This window comes from Drosophila innubila (assembly GCF_004354385.1).
Source record: "Drosophila innubila isolate TH190305 chromosome 3L unlocalized genomic scaffold, UK_Dinn_1.0 0_D_3L, whole genome shotgun sequence".
In the NCBI taxonomy this organism is placed as follows: Eukaryota; Metazoa; Arthropoda; class Insecta; order Diptera; family Drosophilidae; genus Drosophila; species Drosophila innubila.
This window is the reverse complement of record NW_022995376.1, coordinates 7,064,974-7,082,827: the sequence shown is the minus strand read 5'-3', so window position 1 is coordinate 7,082,827 and position 17,854 is coordinate 7,064,974. Positions and strand designations below refer to the sequence as shown.

Here is a 17,854-nt window from a genome sequence, read left to right as displayed (position 1 = left end):
TTTTGACAAAGCGTCAAGGGGTAGGTATGAAAAAAATGGACAGTGATCGAGAAAAATTTAATTTTCCAATTTTGATGCAGAATAAAAATAGCGGTCAAATAATGAAAAAATTGATATTCCGAAAGAAAATCGGTTCATTTTTGACAAAGTTATGACCGTTTGAAGTTTGGGAGATAAAGACAAGTGACAAGGGGAAAGTATGGAAAAATGGACAGTGATGGAAGAAAATTTCAATTTTCCAATTTTGATGCAAAATAAAAATAGAGGACAAAGTTATGACAGTTTGAAGTTATTGAGCCCACACACGATCGATAGTCACTAATCGATTGATGCGATAGTTGGAGTTGCCACATCGCTGACCACTCACAAAAAATCTCTACATTTTTCTCTCCATTCTCGCCTATCTTCCCACACTTGTCGCGCCTTCTCGTCTTTGCAACGCACTTTCAATTTTCTTATCAATAAAACCCGCTGCCGCTGCTGCTGCTTCTGCTGACGCTGCCGTCGCAGTCGCTGTCCATTGTGTGTTGTAAGTGGGCGACGTTGAAAGCAGCACACAAAGGCACAAGCGGCAGTTTCAACAATTGAATTTTCTACTTTTGCTGCTTCGGCTATTTTTTCACTATTTAGCAGTTGTTATTACTTTTGTTGTTGTCCTCTCCTCCGCCTTCGCATTTGCTGTAATTTTGCCATTTGCCTTTGTGAGTTGTCGAATCGCAAAATGAAAATAATAATAATAAAAAAAAAGAGATCTCAACAAGTTAAGCAGATTTACCGTTGCCCATTTCGCAATGATTTGTGAGCCAAAAAAGAGAGAGATACTGAGAGTGGTAGAGGGAGAGAAGCATAATTGAAAAGTGCTGCACTCGAATGAACTTCATGCCGCACTTTGCTTTGAACTCTATTTGAAAAGGGTTTGCAAAGCGAAAGAAGAGACGGAAGAAGAGAGGAGGCAAACTACAAACATACAGATACGACTATTGGCCACATAAAGTGCCGCCGATAAAAAGCAATAAGAAGAGAAGTAGCTCAAAGTAAACAGACAAAACGTCAACCATCAAAAAGCTTCAGCAACTGCAACAACAACAAAACTGGATAGTTGTTGTTGTCAAACATGTTAATGAAATGCGAAGGAGAGATAGAGAGAGAGAGAGAGAGAGAGAAGAATATGTAGAAGATATAAGCTACAAAAATAGCATAAAATGAATTGTGGCTTAAACTTCAAACGATGACGATGCTGCACTGGGATAATAAACAGGCCAACAAAAGGTAAATAAATAAATGCGGTAAACGAAAGCCACCAAAATAGAATAACAAAAATGAGCATAAGCATAAGCAAAGAGCTCTCTCTCCACACTAAGTGAGCGAAAGAGAGAAGCATCTCTGTCTCTGCAGCAGCAGCAGCTGCACATTCTTCTTCTCATTCTGCCATTCGGTATTTTATGCGCAGACGTCGACGACGACGACAGCTGGTTGCCTGACTGGTTTAATTTACTTTGGTTTTGTTTGGTCCTCAGCTAAATTACAGACAATTACAAGCAGCCACAACAACAACAGCAACAATGCTCTTTGACTTTTTCACAACGCACAACAACAACAATAACAACAGCAGCAGCAGAGAAGTAATAAAAATGGATTTGCTTTTTATCAGCAGAAGCGCAAATAGAAAATGCAGCGGGAGAGCGCTGAGAGAACGTTGCTCTCTGCATGAACTTACACTAGTTTCGTACACTGAAAAAATAGATCAACTCATTATAGAATCAAAAACATACATCTTAAATAAGAATATTAGTCTAAAAAATCGTTTTTTAATATAAGAATAACGATTTCAAATTGTTAGGGAACTAAAAATAAATATGACTTTAAAATTTGAGAACATTTATATTTATAATAAATACTTGATCCTATTTAAAATGCTCTCAAAACCAAGAAGTTTTTTCTAATTTTAATAATTTTATGTTCTCAACGCATATTCTTAGCACATAAAACTTAGTGTCGATTTAAGATCATTATTTCTGTCAGTGTATAGTTGTTGCTTCTGTTGTTGTTGTTGCAAGATTTGTGTTCTGCTTGTATTTTTATGTTTAGTTATTTTTCTGATGCGTTCATTGGCTTTTTAACGGTACTTTGTAATGATGCATTTTCGTGCCACTTTTCGACCGATGCGTTGGTCACACTTACACACACATGAGCAACATATGAAGAAGGTGTGAAAAGGAGCAAAACAAGACTGAAAATAGCATTAAAAAAAGCGTGGCAATCTTTTACTTACCTTTTTAATTAGACGAAATAATCGAGTGGGTTTTTATTTTTTTTTGCAGTATTATGCTGGCGTTTTATTATTGGCAACAACTTTTCAAAAGCCGGTAAATCCGCAGAGCATTTACAGTTACAGCTATAAAACGCAGTCGCTGTCAGCGTCGCAGTCACAGTTGCGCTGCTTTTTATTTCACGGTCGTTACGACTGCTGGTTAAAAATGAATACAGAACAACAATAACAACAATGGAGTAAATAAATTTGAGAATATTTCGTTTTTGTTTGTTATTTAGCTTCCGCGATTGCCGAAATTGCTCTAATTGGAAATGGAGATGAATGAGAGGGCAAAGACAGAAACTATAATTAAACACGTACGCGATGGGCAAGCAAAAGAAAAAAAACAGAGAAAAATATCCTGCGGGCGCATTGAAAAAGGAAATATAGTGGAGAAAAGAAAAAGGAAGGCAACAGAAAAGTAACAAAAAAGCTTCAACGCGAGGCGTTGGTCGCGGGGGCGGGGCAGGAGAGGAGGCGGAAACAGCAGCATAGACGTCTGCGGCAGTCGGTAAAATTCCAAAGAGCGAGAAAGAAAGAGAGAGCATAAGGAAGAGGAAGAAATGAAGTTAGCGGCGACAGCGGCGCTCGCTGCGCAGGATATTTCAGGCGGTTATCTTTTATTTTTATTTATTTCAATTAATTTTCATCATCAACATGCACTGAAAAGCGGGCGCGTTCATTTTTTGTTACTTCTTCGCTTTGACACTATATTTCAGTTTTTCCCACTTCTTTTTCGTTGGCGTGTTCAAGTGTGTGTGTGCCTTTCTGTGTATGAGTGTTGCTCTGTTTGTGTTTCCACTGCAACTCCGTTTGCTGCTGTTTTACTTGCTGTTTGCTTTGCTTGGAAACTGAAACTTCTTTCTCTTTTACACTCACACACACACAGTCACACATGTACGCATACAAATAGAACGCCACAAACACAATTAAAACTTACGCGCTACTTCGCGTTGGCTTCCTGTATAAATTATGTTTCATGTAATATTCACTACTGATTTCAATTTCATTAATTTGTCTCCACTTTAGTTTTGTTGATAATTCTTATTTTTCACCGACAAGAAACGAGAAAACACCGACCGACAAAGCCTCGCACTGAAAATGCGTCCAACTCGTTCAACGGTCTTTTTTCGACTAAATGGGTTTCTCTCCCTCTCTCGCGAAAACAACAACAACAAAAGAGAGATCGCAAGTGTGACCCGACCACGTGAAAGTATATACCATATTTGTGCAAAAAATACTAATATAAATATAATGCAATTTCAAAAGAATATGCAACATAATTTCTCTTATTTATATTTTTTCATTTTTCTAAGCGTTGTTTAAACTTGCAAGCATTGAAAAAACTAATGTCTTAAAAAATTCCATAGCTTGCCGCAGTTTATCGCATTTCAACCATCTGGCAATACTACAGGTTGAAGTGTGGAATCCGAAGGTCTGGCAACGTTCAAATATACCGCAACTTTTTTCTGCCAGGTGGCGACCTTGTTTATGCCAGGTGGCAACGACTTAATCCAACTCTAGTTGCCTCACACATTTTCTTGCAGTGCGCGGCGGTGTATCTTCCTCTTGTCAATTTAAGTATAAATTGGTCGCGCGGCTAAAAAAAATTAATTAAAGTTGTTCAGCATCATTGCTGGCACACAAAGTATATAAAATCCGCCGACGCCGCGCTTAGGAAAAGCCGGCAGCACATCCACAGAGAAAATGCAGTCTCATAGCAAAAAACGCGTTTGCTATTATTACGACAGTAAGTTAACTAATAAAAGGTGTTAAATTATAACACTATTCACAAATGTGACGGTGAAAAAATAAAATTGTTTATTTGTGGTAATTGCTTAGATCAGCAAAATTCTCTCGGCATTTTTGTTGGCATTTTTGCAAATTTCAATTTTTAAGTCGACTGTACTAGCATTTTGCCGCACAGCGCACTTTTCGCTAACGAGCGCAGCGCATGCGACTCTGTGTGCGGTGGTGTGTGCGTGTGTGTATGTACCTGTAGGTCTTTGTTTTATACAGCGAAAGTGCTACAACGCTTGTAAGCGACAAAAGTGCGCTGTGCGCTTAGACGCTGCAGCGACACTGGACGTAAAATGTTTGTTTTGCATAGCGTGGTTTGTTTTTTCGTTTTTTTAATTAGTTAATTAATTTTTGTGTTATTTAGGTGATATTGGCAACTATTACTATGGCCAGGGACATCCGATGAAGCCACACCGCATACGCATGACACACAATCTGCTGCTCAATTATGGGCTTTATCGCAAGATGGAAATTTATGTAAGTTGAGCATTAAAATATAGTAATTAATAAATAAATAATTGTATGCCTATAGCGACCGCACAAAGCCACTGCCGATGAGATGACCAAGTTCCATTCCGATGAATACGTGCGATTCCTGCGCTCCATTCGCCCGGACAACATGACCGAGTATAATAAACAAATGCAGCGTTTCAATGTCGGCGAGGATTGTCCGGTTTTCGATGGACTCTACGAGTTCTGTCAGCTGTCCGCCGGAGGCTCAGTTGCCGCTGCCGTCAAGCTGAACAAACAGGCCTCGGAGATCTGCATCAATTGGGGTGGGGGACTGCATCATGCCAAGAAATCGGAGGCATCTGGTTTCTGTTATGTAAATGACATTGTATTGGGAATTCTGGAGCTGTTGAAGTATCACCAGCGTGTGCTGTACATTGACATTGATGTGCATCACGGAGATGGTGTGGAGGAGGCTTTCTATACCACAGATCGCGTGATGACCGTGAGCTTCCACAAGTACGGCGAATACTTTCCGGGCACGGGAGATTTGCGTGACATTGGCGCCGGCAAGGGCAAGTATTATGCCGTGAATATACCGTTAAGGGATGGCATGGACGATGATGCATACGAGAGCATCTTTGTGCCCATCATCTCCAAGGTAATGGAGACCTTCCAGCCGGCAGCTGTTGTTCTCCAGTGTGGAGCGGATTCGCTGACCGGAGATCGTCTTGGCTGCTTCAATCTGACTGTCAAGGGACACGGCAAGTGTGTGGAGTTTGTGAAGAAGTATAATCTGCCCTTCCTCATGGTCGGCGGTGGTGGTTACACCATTCGCAATGTTTCCCGCTGCTGGACATATGAGACATCCGTCGCCTTGGCTGTGGAGATTGCCAATGAGCTGCCGTACAACGATTACTTTGAATACTTTGGCCCAGATTTTAAGCTGCACATCAGTCCCAGCAACATGACCAACCAGAACACCTCCGAGTATCTGGAGAAGATCAAGAATCGGCTGTTTGAGAATCTGCGCATGTTGCCACATGCGCCAGGTGTCCAGATACAGGCGATACCCGAGGATGCCATCAACGATGAGTCCGAGGATGATGATAAGGTGGACAAGGATGAGCGTTTGCCACAGAGCGACAAGGATAAACGCATTGTGCCGGAGAATGAGTATTCCGACTCGGAGGATGAGGGCGAAGGCGGCAGACGCGACAATCGCACCTACAAGGGTCAAAGGAAGCGACCGCGTCTCGACAAGGACACCATCAACACCAACTCGAGCAACAAAACCTCCTCGGAGACCTCCAGCGACATCAAGGATGACAAGGAGAAGGGTAACTGCTCTTTAACTCTCCTTAAACTGCATAAATAATTAATCATTGTCATTTCTCTGGCAGCTGAAGCCGCTGATGGAGAGGAAACGACGGCGGCCAACAGCAACAATAGCAACAACAGCAACAATAGCAACAACAAGGGCGACAGCGATGCTAGTGCCACAACCGGTGGCGCCTCGGCGACCAAGGGCGCCAAGGAGAACAACATATGACGTGGCGGCCGCAATTGGTTATAGAAACCAATTAAGCGACCGCCCAAATACAAGCCGCCGGATTTTACCTAGCATCCCGCTACAGATAGTCCCTAATCAATTGTCCCGCATTGTAATCCAACCTTCCCCCCTCACCTCCTTTGTCATATGCATGCCTCCTTAGACTAAGTATCTAACTCATCAATGGACATCGTCATTATATCATTCTGGCCAACTTGGCCCATAAACACAAATGTCATAGTAAACTAAAATACAATTTATGATAAGGCAATTTCATTCAGTGTAAAGCGAATTCGTGTTTAAGCTAAGCAACAGTTACATTTAAAGATACAAACTAACAGATACAGCTAAACGATAACAGATACATATACATTTACAGATACAGATATAAACTGCAATTACAGATACACAACTTACCTTTTAAGCGAGATCAATTTCAATGCAGAAATACCAATTTTTAATCAATAAAACTTTTTAAATATTGCCGTGTAAACAACTTTTCTTTAATCTTACAACTTTTACTATATCTATATTGACGACGCTTTTGACTTGTTAAGTTGCTAAGTCAAGGGTCGGACCAACTTCAAACTTTCATAACTTTCTCAAAACTCAACCGATTTTCAAGCGGAATGTCATTTTGACCTTGTTTTTGCCTGTTAATTCATTCTGCATTCAAAATTAATTAATTTTGTAAAAAAAATTATTTTTCTCTAAATCATGATTTCGATGCTAAGGGTCCCCCCTTTGAAATTTTGAAAATTGAAAATTTTAAATCTTAAGTTTTCACTTTTAGTCAACTCCTTGTATCGTAATTATTATAAAACAACACTTTAAACTTGATTCTGGAACCTTTCATTTTTCTGTAAGAAATTATGTGAAATTTTACAAAAATTTTGACTTGTAAAGTTGCTAGGTCAAAGGTTGGACCAACTTCAAACTTTCATAACTTATTCAAAACTCAACCGACTTTCAAGCGGAGTGTCATTTTGATCATGGTTCGGTTGCTAAATTCATTCTAAATTCAAATTTAAATAATTTCCTTAAAAAATATTTTTTTCCTGGATCCTAGTATCGATTTTAGGACAAATTTGCTATTTTTAAAATTGTTCCACAGAATAAATGTCCCATAATTCTAATTCTATTTTAAAAATATTCAGTAGGAGTATTTACCTCATATTATTATAATTGTTATTCCATGAAATCAATAGACGCTTATAACATTAATATAGAACTAGTTTATTTTTGTTTCGAAGGAAGGAACTTTAACAATTTGTTCAACATTAACTAACTAAATTGAAGAACTAACTAAGTTACAGTTGCGACTGTTGTTGAGAAATGACACAGCCAATCCAATGGCGCTTCAAATTGTCCGGCTGAGAGGTAGAGACTGAGGAGGGAGTTGAATATGTGACTAGACTCGTTGTCCGTTGCGGGTGTTAATCCAGCGATAATATCGAGTCGACGCTGTTGCGATTACTCCGCGCTTGGAGACGCGGTCCGCCCAAGTAACTAATTGGATTCGCGAACTGACGCTGCTGCAGTGCATTCTCCAGATAAATGGGAGGCGGTGGGCGGACGAAACGGCGCAAAGCTAATGCCAAACCCGGAGTGGGTGGTGTTGCTGTTGTTGTTGTTGTTGTTGATGTGGACACTGCGGACGCTGTTGTCGCATCGGCTTCGGCATCGGCATTTGCGGCGCTGACATCAAAGGGATACTCGGTGTCATCGTGTGCTTTGTGGCAGGATTTGCCTCGTTGCGGCTGTGTTGGCTGCGATAGATTTGAGGGCATGGCGGGGTCAGGGGAGGAAGTCGAAGGGTCGGGTTGGGTCGGAGTCGGAGTCGGTGTCGAGGTATGGTTGATAGTTGGGAAAGGCGGGAATTTAGATCAAATAATTTAGGGTTTAATTCTATTTGGCTATTTCCAAGTGTAAGCAAAATGTATGGAAAATGGGCAGGGTACATGTGTGTGTGTGTACATATTTGTGTGTAGGGTATGTGTGTGTGTGTTGCCCAAAAAAGAGATAAAGTTTTATAATTATTCACAAGTTTCACAAAATGCACATATGCGAAGTGGTGGGAGGAGATACAGCATGATGAGATGCAAAACTGAGAAAATTTCATATGCACTGACAAAAAAGAGGGTTACTAAAATCAGAAAAAAAATTTAAAAGAAATTATATATATTTTAAAAACACCAATTTTAAAATAATATATTTTGCTCAAGAAAGTTGGATTATAACTATATCAAAAAATATTCCTAATAATATTTTACTATTTTTCTTACAATACTATGAATTTTCGTCTAAAATTTGAGTGGATATTGTATTTTTTTTTTCAGTGTAATTTTTTATTTTCTTTTGCTTTTCAACTTGTTTCACATATTTCAACACCTGTCGTGATTTTGCACTTTTTGATGTAATATAAATGCCAGCACAACAATGGAGTGGTATCTATGTGTGTGTGTGTGTGTGTGTGTTTTGCCCTCGAACCAAAATCCACTTTGCTGCACATTAAACTTGCCACACAAATGTGTTGCACTGAAGCTTTGCCGCTTTGTGTTTTCGGCAACAATGGCAGCAGCATCCAAACCTTTATGACCCAACAGCTGATGTTGCTGGTGATGGTGTTGGTGGTGTTGGTGGTGCTGCGAGGCGGTTCGTCAGTCAGTAACTTCACAGCTCGCCCAACGCATGCACCTTGCCCCCAAGCAGCAGCAACAGAAGCAACAGCAGCAACAGCAACGACAGCATTGCAACATAAAATCAACTACAAGCCGCGTTTTCAGCCATGTGCAAATGTGTTGGCCAAAAGGCAGCAACGCATTTGCATACATGGCCAACAGACGAAGTGTGTAGTTGTAGTAATAACAACGCCAACAGCAAATTGAGGATGCGTAAAAAGAGGCGATGCCAACATGGATCTACTTTAATAAACACATGTAATACAGTGAAGCTTCTGTAAAGCGAAGTCTTCAAATTTAATTTACCGGTTTAGTAAAATTTGTTTGTTAAATTTAAGCAAAAGTTTTATTGGCTTAAAAGTATTTTCAGCTTTTTAAAGTGAACATTAACTGCTTGAAGTATATATTTAAATTTACTTTGCTGTATTTTTAGTAACAAGAGATTGCAATTCCCAATTTTTTTAATTTTTGTAAAAGTATGCATGATAAAATCATTTTATAAAACTTCTATAGTTGCTTAAAAAATATTTCAGATTATTATAGTACTATCCACATAGTTTCCTGTTTTACATAATAAATTTGAATAGTTTACTAAAAAATTTTCTAATTTCGTTGCAATTTTTAATAAAAATATAGCAAAAGCTATACACATAATTTTATAAAACTTCTTAAAATTAGTAAACTTTAACGTGCGTACAGTTTTCTGTTATAATTTCTTTTAATTGCTTATTGAAAATTTTTCGCGTTTCATTTGCAATTCTTGTCAGCAAAATTTAACAATGGCGAAATTTAAGTTTTATGAGCATATAACTATATAAGATTTATGTGCTCCTTCAGCCGCCTTCCCTTGAAAAAAAGCACTTGCCGCCTGCGTCTCATCAAGTGTTAAGCAACGCATTTAAAATGTTATTTTTCACGTCGCTTTTCACAGTTTTCCATTTGCTGCAATCTCATTTTAGTTGCATTTTTTCCATGATTTTATTGTTCGCAGTTGAAGGTTATAGCAACAGCAACAGCAACAAGAATAGCAACAATAACAAAAGGCAAGCAAACTTGCACTTTCACGCACACAATGGCACACTTCTTTCTGAGTGTGAGTGTGTTTATATTCGTGTTTGCTTTTGGCGGCCATATTAACATTGTGCGCATAGTTCGGGCAATTTTTCATTGCATACTGAGCGGGGCATAAAATACTCTAGCTGTATGTGTGTATGTATATTTGTATTTGTATGCATTTCAAACACTTTGTGCCAGTCATCATTTGCTTGGCTGCTGCCTGACTGTGAGCCGCATATTGCAATTTATTACCCACCTGACAACAACAATGCACACAACAACAACAACAACAACACACACACACACACAGAGCACACACACACTTGAATGTATTTATTACACATGTTTTACATTGTACGCACAAGTTTGTTGCTCATTGGGTCGATGAGGATGGTCAACAAGCAAATGCTTTGTTAACCATTATGGGCCATGTTTTAATGTGGCAACGACAACGACAACGACAACAACAGCAACAACAACACAAGCACGACAGCAGCAACAATAACTTTTCGCATTAAATAAGAACACAAGAGCGAAAGAGCGAGAAAGACAGAGTAAAAGTGTAAAAGGACTAAAAGAAAAAGTTTTCTTTTTTTTTTTCAACTTTTTCAGCACGGAAATTAATAACAAATTGCTTTAAGCCAGCGTGACGATTACACAGCGCTAAGTGGGCGGCATATTAAGTCTGTGGTGGCAAGAAAAAGGCGTGGCAGCGCCTCAAGTAGCGCATAATATATATAAAAAAAAACTTTTGCTGTTCCACAATAAACACTTCATTGCTCACTTGAGTTAATTTGTCAAGAACTCGAGCGCATATGTTCGAAATTATTGAAAAAGTTTCAAGCATACAAGAAGAGGAGAGAAAACAAGAGAAAACAAGAGAAAACAGCGAAAACAGTGTCGTTGATGTCCTTGATGGCTTTTCATTAAGTCCTGCGCCTTTTTGGTCACTCAACACGCTTGTAATTGTTGTAAAACATGAATAATGCATGCTATAAAACTTTTATTAAAATGCACAAAGCCACAGCCAAAAAAAAGAAGAATAACGAACAGCTAAAAAGCAAAGAAAAACCAGTAAGACTTGATGTAGAAGAAGCTGAAATACCCTCACTTAAAATTAGGAATTTTAGAATCGTTGTTTAGGAAACTTAGGCCCGGTTTTTCAGTGTCCCCTTGCATTTCAACAAATAGATAAATTAAAATTTGACATTGATTTCTATAATATCTGTGAAACGCCTTAAATAGACATTGAAAAACCGACCCTAAGAGACTTTAATATATTTTAATATAGTTGAGTTAATTGGATAATATTAGACATCACATAATTAAAAAAAAATAAAATAAATATTAACTTTAATAAATTTAGCTAAAATCTATTGAGCTACAAAATTTTATAAAAATTTGCTATATATTTGTTTCTTCTCTTTACTTGATTTTTCTAAAAGTGATATACAAATTTCAATATAAATATAGCAAGCAAAAACCCACAGCTAAAAAAGATTTATTTTGGCTTCGATTATCATAAATTTAGTTACAATATAATGTAGAAATTATAAAGCTATCTTTAATTAACATTAATCAGATTTAGCTTTCATTTTAAATATGCTTAAATTATGGCAAATTATTCATCTCATTTATTTATCTATAATTATTTTTCGCAAATTCATTACATTTTTAACAAAAACGTAAGAAACCCATTTAGTAAGAGAATCAAAAAATGGCAAAAAAAGACACACAAAACTCTTCTCGTTTTTATAGTCGGGTGAAATTGTGCTAACCAAAATGCAGTCAAAGCAATTGACTGTGCCCCACGTTCTTGTGGCATGTTTCCACCGTGCAGCAGCCGGAGTTATCATTAGCATTAGCATTCGCATTAGCATTAGCTTTTGATGCGAACTTGAGCAGCATACCAAATTATTTTATAATCTAGCGAAAATTATGCTCAAATTTAGCTAAGAAATTTCGGTTGTTAATGGAATTGTAAAATTAATAGTTCACAAGATGTAATTGAGTTAATGCAGTTTGCAGTCAGCCAGTGGAAACGTTTTAAAATGCGTCTAGTTCAAGTTTGCTGTACTCGCATTTTCTTTTTGCGTCTCTTTCAGTTGTGCCCTACGCTTCTAGTCTTCGTTTTTTCCTTTCTCTCTTTTCTGTTCAATAAACTGTAATTCGTGCCACTTGTGTGTGCATTCATTTGTCGCACGTACGCACACACACACACACACACACATATATATATATGGGGAGACACTCAATCGCACGCATACTCAAGCATCTCGGGTTGCACACACATATTGTAGTTGGCATACATGGCGTATGAGTGACATTTAATTAAAATTTATGCAGTCTAAAAGGCAAAAAATTGTCTACACATTGCAACGACGTTCGTTAGCATCTTGTGCCTGCTTGTTGTTCTTGTTAAAATTCTCATTCCTGTTGTTGTTGTTGTTGTTGTAGTTTTTGGGCGCTTTTTGTTGTAGTTGTGCCTGTTCAAATTTATGCAGCGCGCCATTTTGTTTGAGTTTTATTAAACGCTGGCAGTTGTAACCCGGTCTGGTAATCATGTGTAAATTTGTTTTAACACTATTACTGAGCACAGGTCGGACGTCAAGTTTCCCCTTCTCCCTTCCCCCTTTCACTCTTCCATTCTCTTTCCACTTCCCTTCACAGCACTTGAAGCTAACCGCAAGCGTTTCTTCTTCTTCTCTTCTTGTGAGCAGCTGACACAGCCAGACATTTTAGTACTCTAGTGTTTTAGTGTCGTACATTGTCAGTGTTGGGAAATGTCTAATATTTAAATGGAAAATTGTATGCTCAGGGCATAATTGCACTTTGCACTTTCCACTGTGCACACACACTGATGCGTGTGTGTGTGTGTGTATGGGTCGGAAAAGATAACAATTATGCTGTTGCATAATTAAACTTTGGCTCTGTAATCTCTGTCTGCAGCATAATTTTATTCAGCATTTAGCTTATCTAATTGTTTTTTTTTATATATTAATCTGTTATTAACATAAATATTTATACATATTTATATTTTTTAAGATTTATTGTACATATTAATAGATTCATTTTATTAATAGTATTATTCTCCACTCCTTTATGCATTCACTTAACATCAGTTGTGCATTACTTTTATTTTTCTTAATTTGAAATATATTTTTTTTTTATGTCAAATGTTTTTTTCTAATTTATTTATATTTTTTATCATTTAAAACTACTAATTTTATTCTTCAAAAATTTTAACTTCCTTCTTTGCACTTTCTTTTGACTTTATCAATTTTTATTAGACTTCCATACAAATTTAGCTGTTTTTTTTCTATACTTTTATTTTTTTTTAATATGTATATGAGTATTTCCATATATATTTTTTTCTGTACAAATTTTAGCTCGTTTTTTTTTTTACTTTCAAGATTTTTATCCCTTTCTTTGCACCTTCTTAACACTTCATTAGTACTAACTTGTCTCCAATAAAAATGCAGCTTAAGAATTTGTTTTCAATTGGATTATTTATTATTATTTATAAAAAGTATGATTATTATATACAATTATGCTACTTATTCCAAAAAATTCGTGATTTTGTCTTAAAAATTATCAGTTTTTCAGTCATCACTTTCTATCTTTATCACTTTGGCTGCTCCCTTGGCGAGTTTTGTTTTTAATTTGTCTTTGCTACCGCCAATTTAGTAATCTTGCCCTGTTTCTTGGCCAACATCCAGGCCTGCAGTTGCATGCGTCGATGGTGCAAGTGACGCTGCAAGTTCTTCCTGAAGAGCGTCTCTCTGGCCAGAATCTCGAGATCCTCGTTGCTGCAACGATTGATGTTCTGTTTGGTTCTAGCAATCAGTTCGCTGGTCAGTTGAATCTTTGTCACTGAGGCACGTGTCGACTGTGTCTTGTGGCGCCGCAGTTCCTCGCGATGCAAGTACAACACATAGGCGGATGTGGGTGACGTTGGTGGTGATGGATTTGCTGTGGTCCTGGACTGATCCTGCTGCTGTTGCTGCTGCTCCTGTTGCTGCTGATTCAGTTGCTGTGGGTTGCACATCTTGGCTGCGTTTGCTGTCGTCTGTTGAGTTGCTGCTGCATTTTATACACGATTTTCCACAGTTTTTGACCTGCTCGCGGCCATTCATGAGACACAGGTCAATTGACCGTCCGCTAGGGTTGTCAACGTTTTTTTTTTTTTATGATTCCGTTTGCAATGATTGCATTTTTTTATAGCTGTCAGGCGGCGAATGTTGAACATCGAACATCGAAGTGGATTAAAAAACTGTAATCCCATTCATTACCTAAAAAGTGTCGTAAAATCCAGGCTGGCCAAAAAAGAGCTATGAACAGGACTCTCGCCTGCGGTTCATGCTTCAGCTTGTTGGTCGAAAGGATGCGAGAAGTCCTTTGCATTTCACACGCTAATCCAGATGCATACATAACCGGATTAAGCCAAACGAACTGTTTATGGGTCAAGTGGCAGGAGTGCGCTGTTGCCGCACGTTGCAGCATGTTGTAGTCGTGCTGCATGCTGCATGCTGCATGTTGCACGTGGAACATGCCACCGTTGCATATCATTTGCGCTCTCTTAGCTAATCCTTATTTCTTTTATTTTTTTTTCTGCTCGGTCAACTCGTAATTAGCATCATAATGAAGCGACAGCTGATAGCTTTTTAGTTTTTTTGGGAAATTCACATGACCAGAGAGTTGACAGTCTCTGTATTTCCTCTTTCTCTGTTTGCTGCCGCTGTCATAGCCAAATTGCCAGTTGACCCAATTTCGAAGCGAAACCAAGCCAAATATTTGGTTTAATCGCTGTTGCTCGCAGACATTGGAAACTTTAAAGCACTTTCTTTATTTTTCACACTTTCGCAAAACTTTTTTAAATTTAAAGTTGAAGCATTCACGAAACTAAAAAGTTATGATATTATGATAATGTAAAAACCTTTTCAATGACCTTTTATTATTATGTTCAAGGTTGAAAGCCTGCAAAATATTGCAGAGAATTCGTTTTGTTTTTTTTCTAACTTTAAAAATTTAATTAAAACTGTTGTCTTCACTGTTGAAAGTTGTAAGAAGGAACCTAATTAATAGAACAAGATTTCAGTTCAAAGTCTTGGTTTGAATCTTGATTTAATTGTATTAAGGAAAATTATATTATTGTTATCTATTGTTTCTTAATGTTTACAGTTTTTAGAATTATTATTACTACATGCTTTATTTATTGCTTATATTTCTACTAATCAGTCTTCTATCAATACTACAGAAATCAAATTTCTATTACTATTACCTTTAATTTATTCGTCTTACTGCTAATAAATACTTTTAAGCTGTAAGTATTACTTAAACCTTTCAAATTAACTGCAATTATTTCCTCAACCAACTAAATGTGCGCATTTTGCCCTCTAAATAAACTTATCATAGTTTGGCTCAAATGTATTCCTTATTCATGGCATGTGTGCTTAAGATATCTCACAGAATCTCAGACTTTCAATGCTTTCCCTCTCAGCATTTGCCATCTGCATAAATTGTTTGGCTTTAAGGCAATACAGACGATAAAAGGGGGTAGAGAAACGGGTTGTTGATCTACTCGTAAACTCATTAAATTGGCCATTGCAGCATTTTTCAATAAGGCTGCTTGCCTGCTGGGAGCAAACAAGGGGGAAGGGGGGCGTGGCAGAGCTCCTTAGCAGGCTCAGAGCAGAAGCCGAACATTTTTGTGTGTTTCATAATGAAAAGGGGTTTTTTTCGGTGTGCGAAAATCACAACATTTTAATCTCATAATCTGAATTTATGAGCAGACTCAATTTCGTTATGCTTAACGACATTTTATGCAGTTATTTTATGCAGGCAGGCTAAAGGAGATGAAGCATACTACGATTCTGACCCACTACAGAGACACACACACACACACACACACACACATGCTCGTAGACTGCGGTTTGTTGGCACCCCAAAATGGCAGCAGCAGCTGCCAACTACAACTACAACAACAACAACAACATGGCCAAACGACGAAAGTTAAGTACATCAAATAGTGTATGTGGCTCTGTGAGAGTTTCTATGCATGTGTGTGTGCTCTACGTGTGTGTAAGTGGGTGCTTGAGATTTTGTATGGTTGCACAAAACACATTAGTTGAAAGTACTGACCAACAAAGCCACTAACAAGCTGTTGGTTGCCACTCCCATTCCCTCCTCCCAATAAACACACATACTGAGAAACCTGACCAAGCTTCCTGAACACACACACACACATAACATACTCTTATAGCCAACAAACACTGCATTACATATTGAAGTGCTCTCTGTTGTGTGTGTGAAGATTTTACCCTGCCATCATCATTGTTGTTGTTGTTGTCAATTTCTTGTTGTTTTTGCTTTTGACTTTTGCCGTTGTCAACATTTTCGCTGGTAAAACTTTTTTAATAAAAGCATTTAAATAAATTAATATATTCCTCGTAATTCTTTGTTGTTTAATCAGAAACAATTTAAAGTTCCATTTTTATTTTCATTCTTTTTGTTTCGTTCTTTTTTATCATTTCTCTTAAGTTGTTTGAAACATTTATTACCTTCGTATATCACACACACACATGCACACACACACACACATACAGACAGACAGAGTCTCATGTGCTTTCCACAGAAATGAGTTTGACATGAACTCAGTTGAGCTCGAGTTTCAGATATTACTCGTTTGTGAATATCACTTAACTTAAGGCATCTTTTAACATGCCCAAATGCTACTTATGTTCTTAAGCGTTCTTAGGAAATTATTTATATGTAAAATGTTTAAATAAATTGTTGCATCTAAAGCGGAAACTTTATATGAGATGCTAAAAAAAATTATTATACTTATCTTAACATAAAAATATTAAATATGAAAACTCAAATTAATTTAAAATGTAAATTTCAAAAATTTTAATGATTTTCCTACACTTTTCTTTATGTTTTTTTTTCGTATAAACAAATTAAAATATATGCTCTATGTACATCACAATATATCTGAAATGGAAAATATCTTCAAAATTCTTTAAACCAAATATTTGAGCAGAGATTTTCTTTAATCTATTAATTTAATGTAATTTTGAGGTCAAAATCTGTTTTATATATACACTCATAATATCAAAGGTAAATGTATAAAAATGTAAACTCAAAATCAATTATATACAACACTCAAAAAACATTTTTCTTAGAAAACATTTCTGAAAATCTATTTTTCTATAATCTTAAGCTATTCAAGTTGAATTCCCTGGAGTGTTTTTAAAGTAATCTTAATTCCACTTTCACTGCCTATTTAAATTCAAAAGCAGTCGCTTTAAATACTTGTAAGTGTTATCGTATCGTATTATGCTACAATATGCTTTTGCATATTCTCGTTGTCTTTAATTTGTATAAATTCCTTGGTTTCTTTGTATCATTCTCTGTCTGTTTCAATTTTTTATGTCTGTGTCTGTTATTTGTATTGCTTTGTTGATGCTTTGCTCTTGTTGTCGACTTATTGTCTTGACTAAATATTTATGCTTTTATATTTTTGCATATTTCTTTAGTTTCCTTTTGCGCCTTTGTTTCTGTCAATTGCGAGTTGTTGTGGCACGTCTGTTGACGCCATGGTAGCCATTTTGCTTGGCCATCTTGCGGCCTCCACTTCCACCTCCACCTCCAGTTGCTGTTGCTGTTGCCTCCTTGTTGTTGGCCAAATCTACATCCGTTTCCGCTACTATGGGCGGACCCCATGATACTTGTCGTCGCACAGTGGGCACCGTTGTACTCGTTGCTTTGCGTCGCCTTGTGTTCGGTTGTTGAAGTGTTGCAGCTCTTTGTAGCGGTTGTCTCTGCTGCTGAGCTTGTTGCTGTTGCCTTTGACTCTCATGTTGCTGCTGCTGCTGCTGTTGCTGTCAAATTGCAAAGATGTTTGCCATTGCATTTTATTAAAAACTTTTTCGTTTTATATATTCCTTTTAACATATTTTCTCATATATAAAATAGTCTCTGCTTTATTATGTGAGTTGAATA

At 37.3% G+C, this 17,854-nt stretch overlaps 4 protein-coding genes across 10 annotated transcripts in view; 1 reads left to right on the top strand and 3 right to left on the bottom strand.

Annotated features, from left to right (window-relative positions):
- The window catches only part of LOC117788704 (tyrosine-protein kinase Src64B), a 34,655-nt gene extending 31,200 nt beyond the window's left edge, over window positions 1-3,455 (bottom strand). Inside the window, exons 1-2 of one of the 2 annotated variants that reach the window (XM_034627544.1) lie at window positions 3,252-3,455; window positions 2,273-2,467 (exon numbers count right to left, since the gene is read on the bottom strand). The gene's annotated coding sequence lies outside the window, so the exon portion shown is untranslated. The remainder of the gene's footprint in view (window positions 1-2,272; window positions 2,468-3,251) is intronic. The other variant, XM_034627543.1, reaches the window with a different exon arrangement.
- A 387-nt stretch (window positions 3,456-3,842) lies between these two features.
- LOC117787968 (histone deacetylase HDAC1) lies at window positions 3,843-6,606 on the top strand. The gene is made up of 4 exons (XM_034626612.1): window positions 3,843-4,061; window positions 4,476-4,588; window positions 4,644-5,901; window positions 5,965-6,606. Exons 1-4 carry the CDS (start codon window positions 4,019-4,021, stop codon window positions 6,111-6,113), a joined length of 1,563 nt encoding a protein of 520 aa, XP_034482503.1. The 5' UTR covers window positions 3,843-4,018; the 3' UTR covers window positions 6,114-6,606.
- A 722-nt stretch (window positions 6,607-7,328) lies between these two features.
- Window positions 7,329-17,854, bottom strand: part of LOC117788614 — a 70,937-nt gene continuing 60,411 nt past the window's right edge. For 3 of the 6 annotated variants that reach the window (XM_034627425.1, XM_034627426.1, XM_034627431.1), the window contains one exon: window positions 7,329-7,882. In XM_034627425.1, coding sequence (XP_034483316.1) covers window positions 7,550-7,882 — 333 coding nt within the window. In that variant the 3' untranslated portion in view covers window positions 7,329-7,549. Of the gene's footprint in view, window positions 8,030-17,854 lie in introns of all 6 variants that reach the window. The other 3 variants (XM_034627429.1, XM_034627430.1, XM_034627428.1) reach the window with 2 other exon arrangements.
- Window positions 13,480-14,257, bottom strand: LOC117788621 (probable serine/threonine-protein kinase pkgA). The gene has a single exon (XM_034627441.1). It carries the CDS (start codon window positions 13,896-13,898, stop codon window positions 13,509-13,511), a length of 390 nt encoding a protein of 129 aa, XP_034483332.1. The 5' UTR covers window positions 13,899-14,257; the 3' UTR covers window positions 13,480-13,508.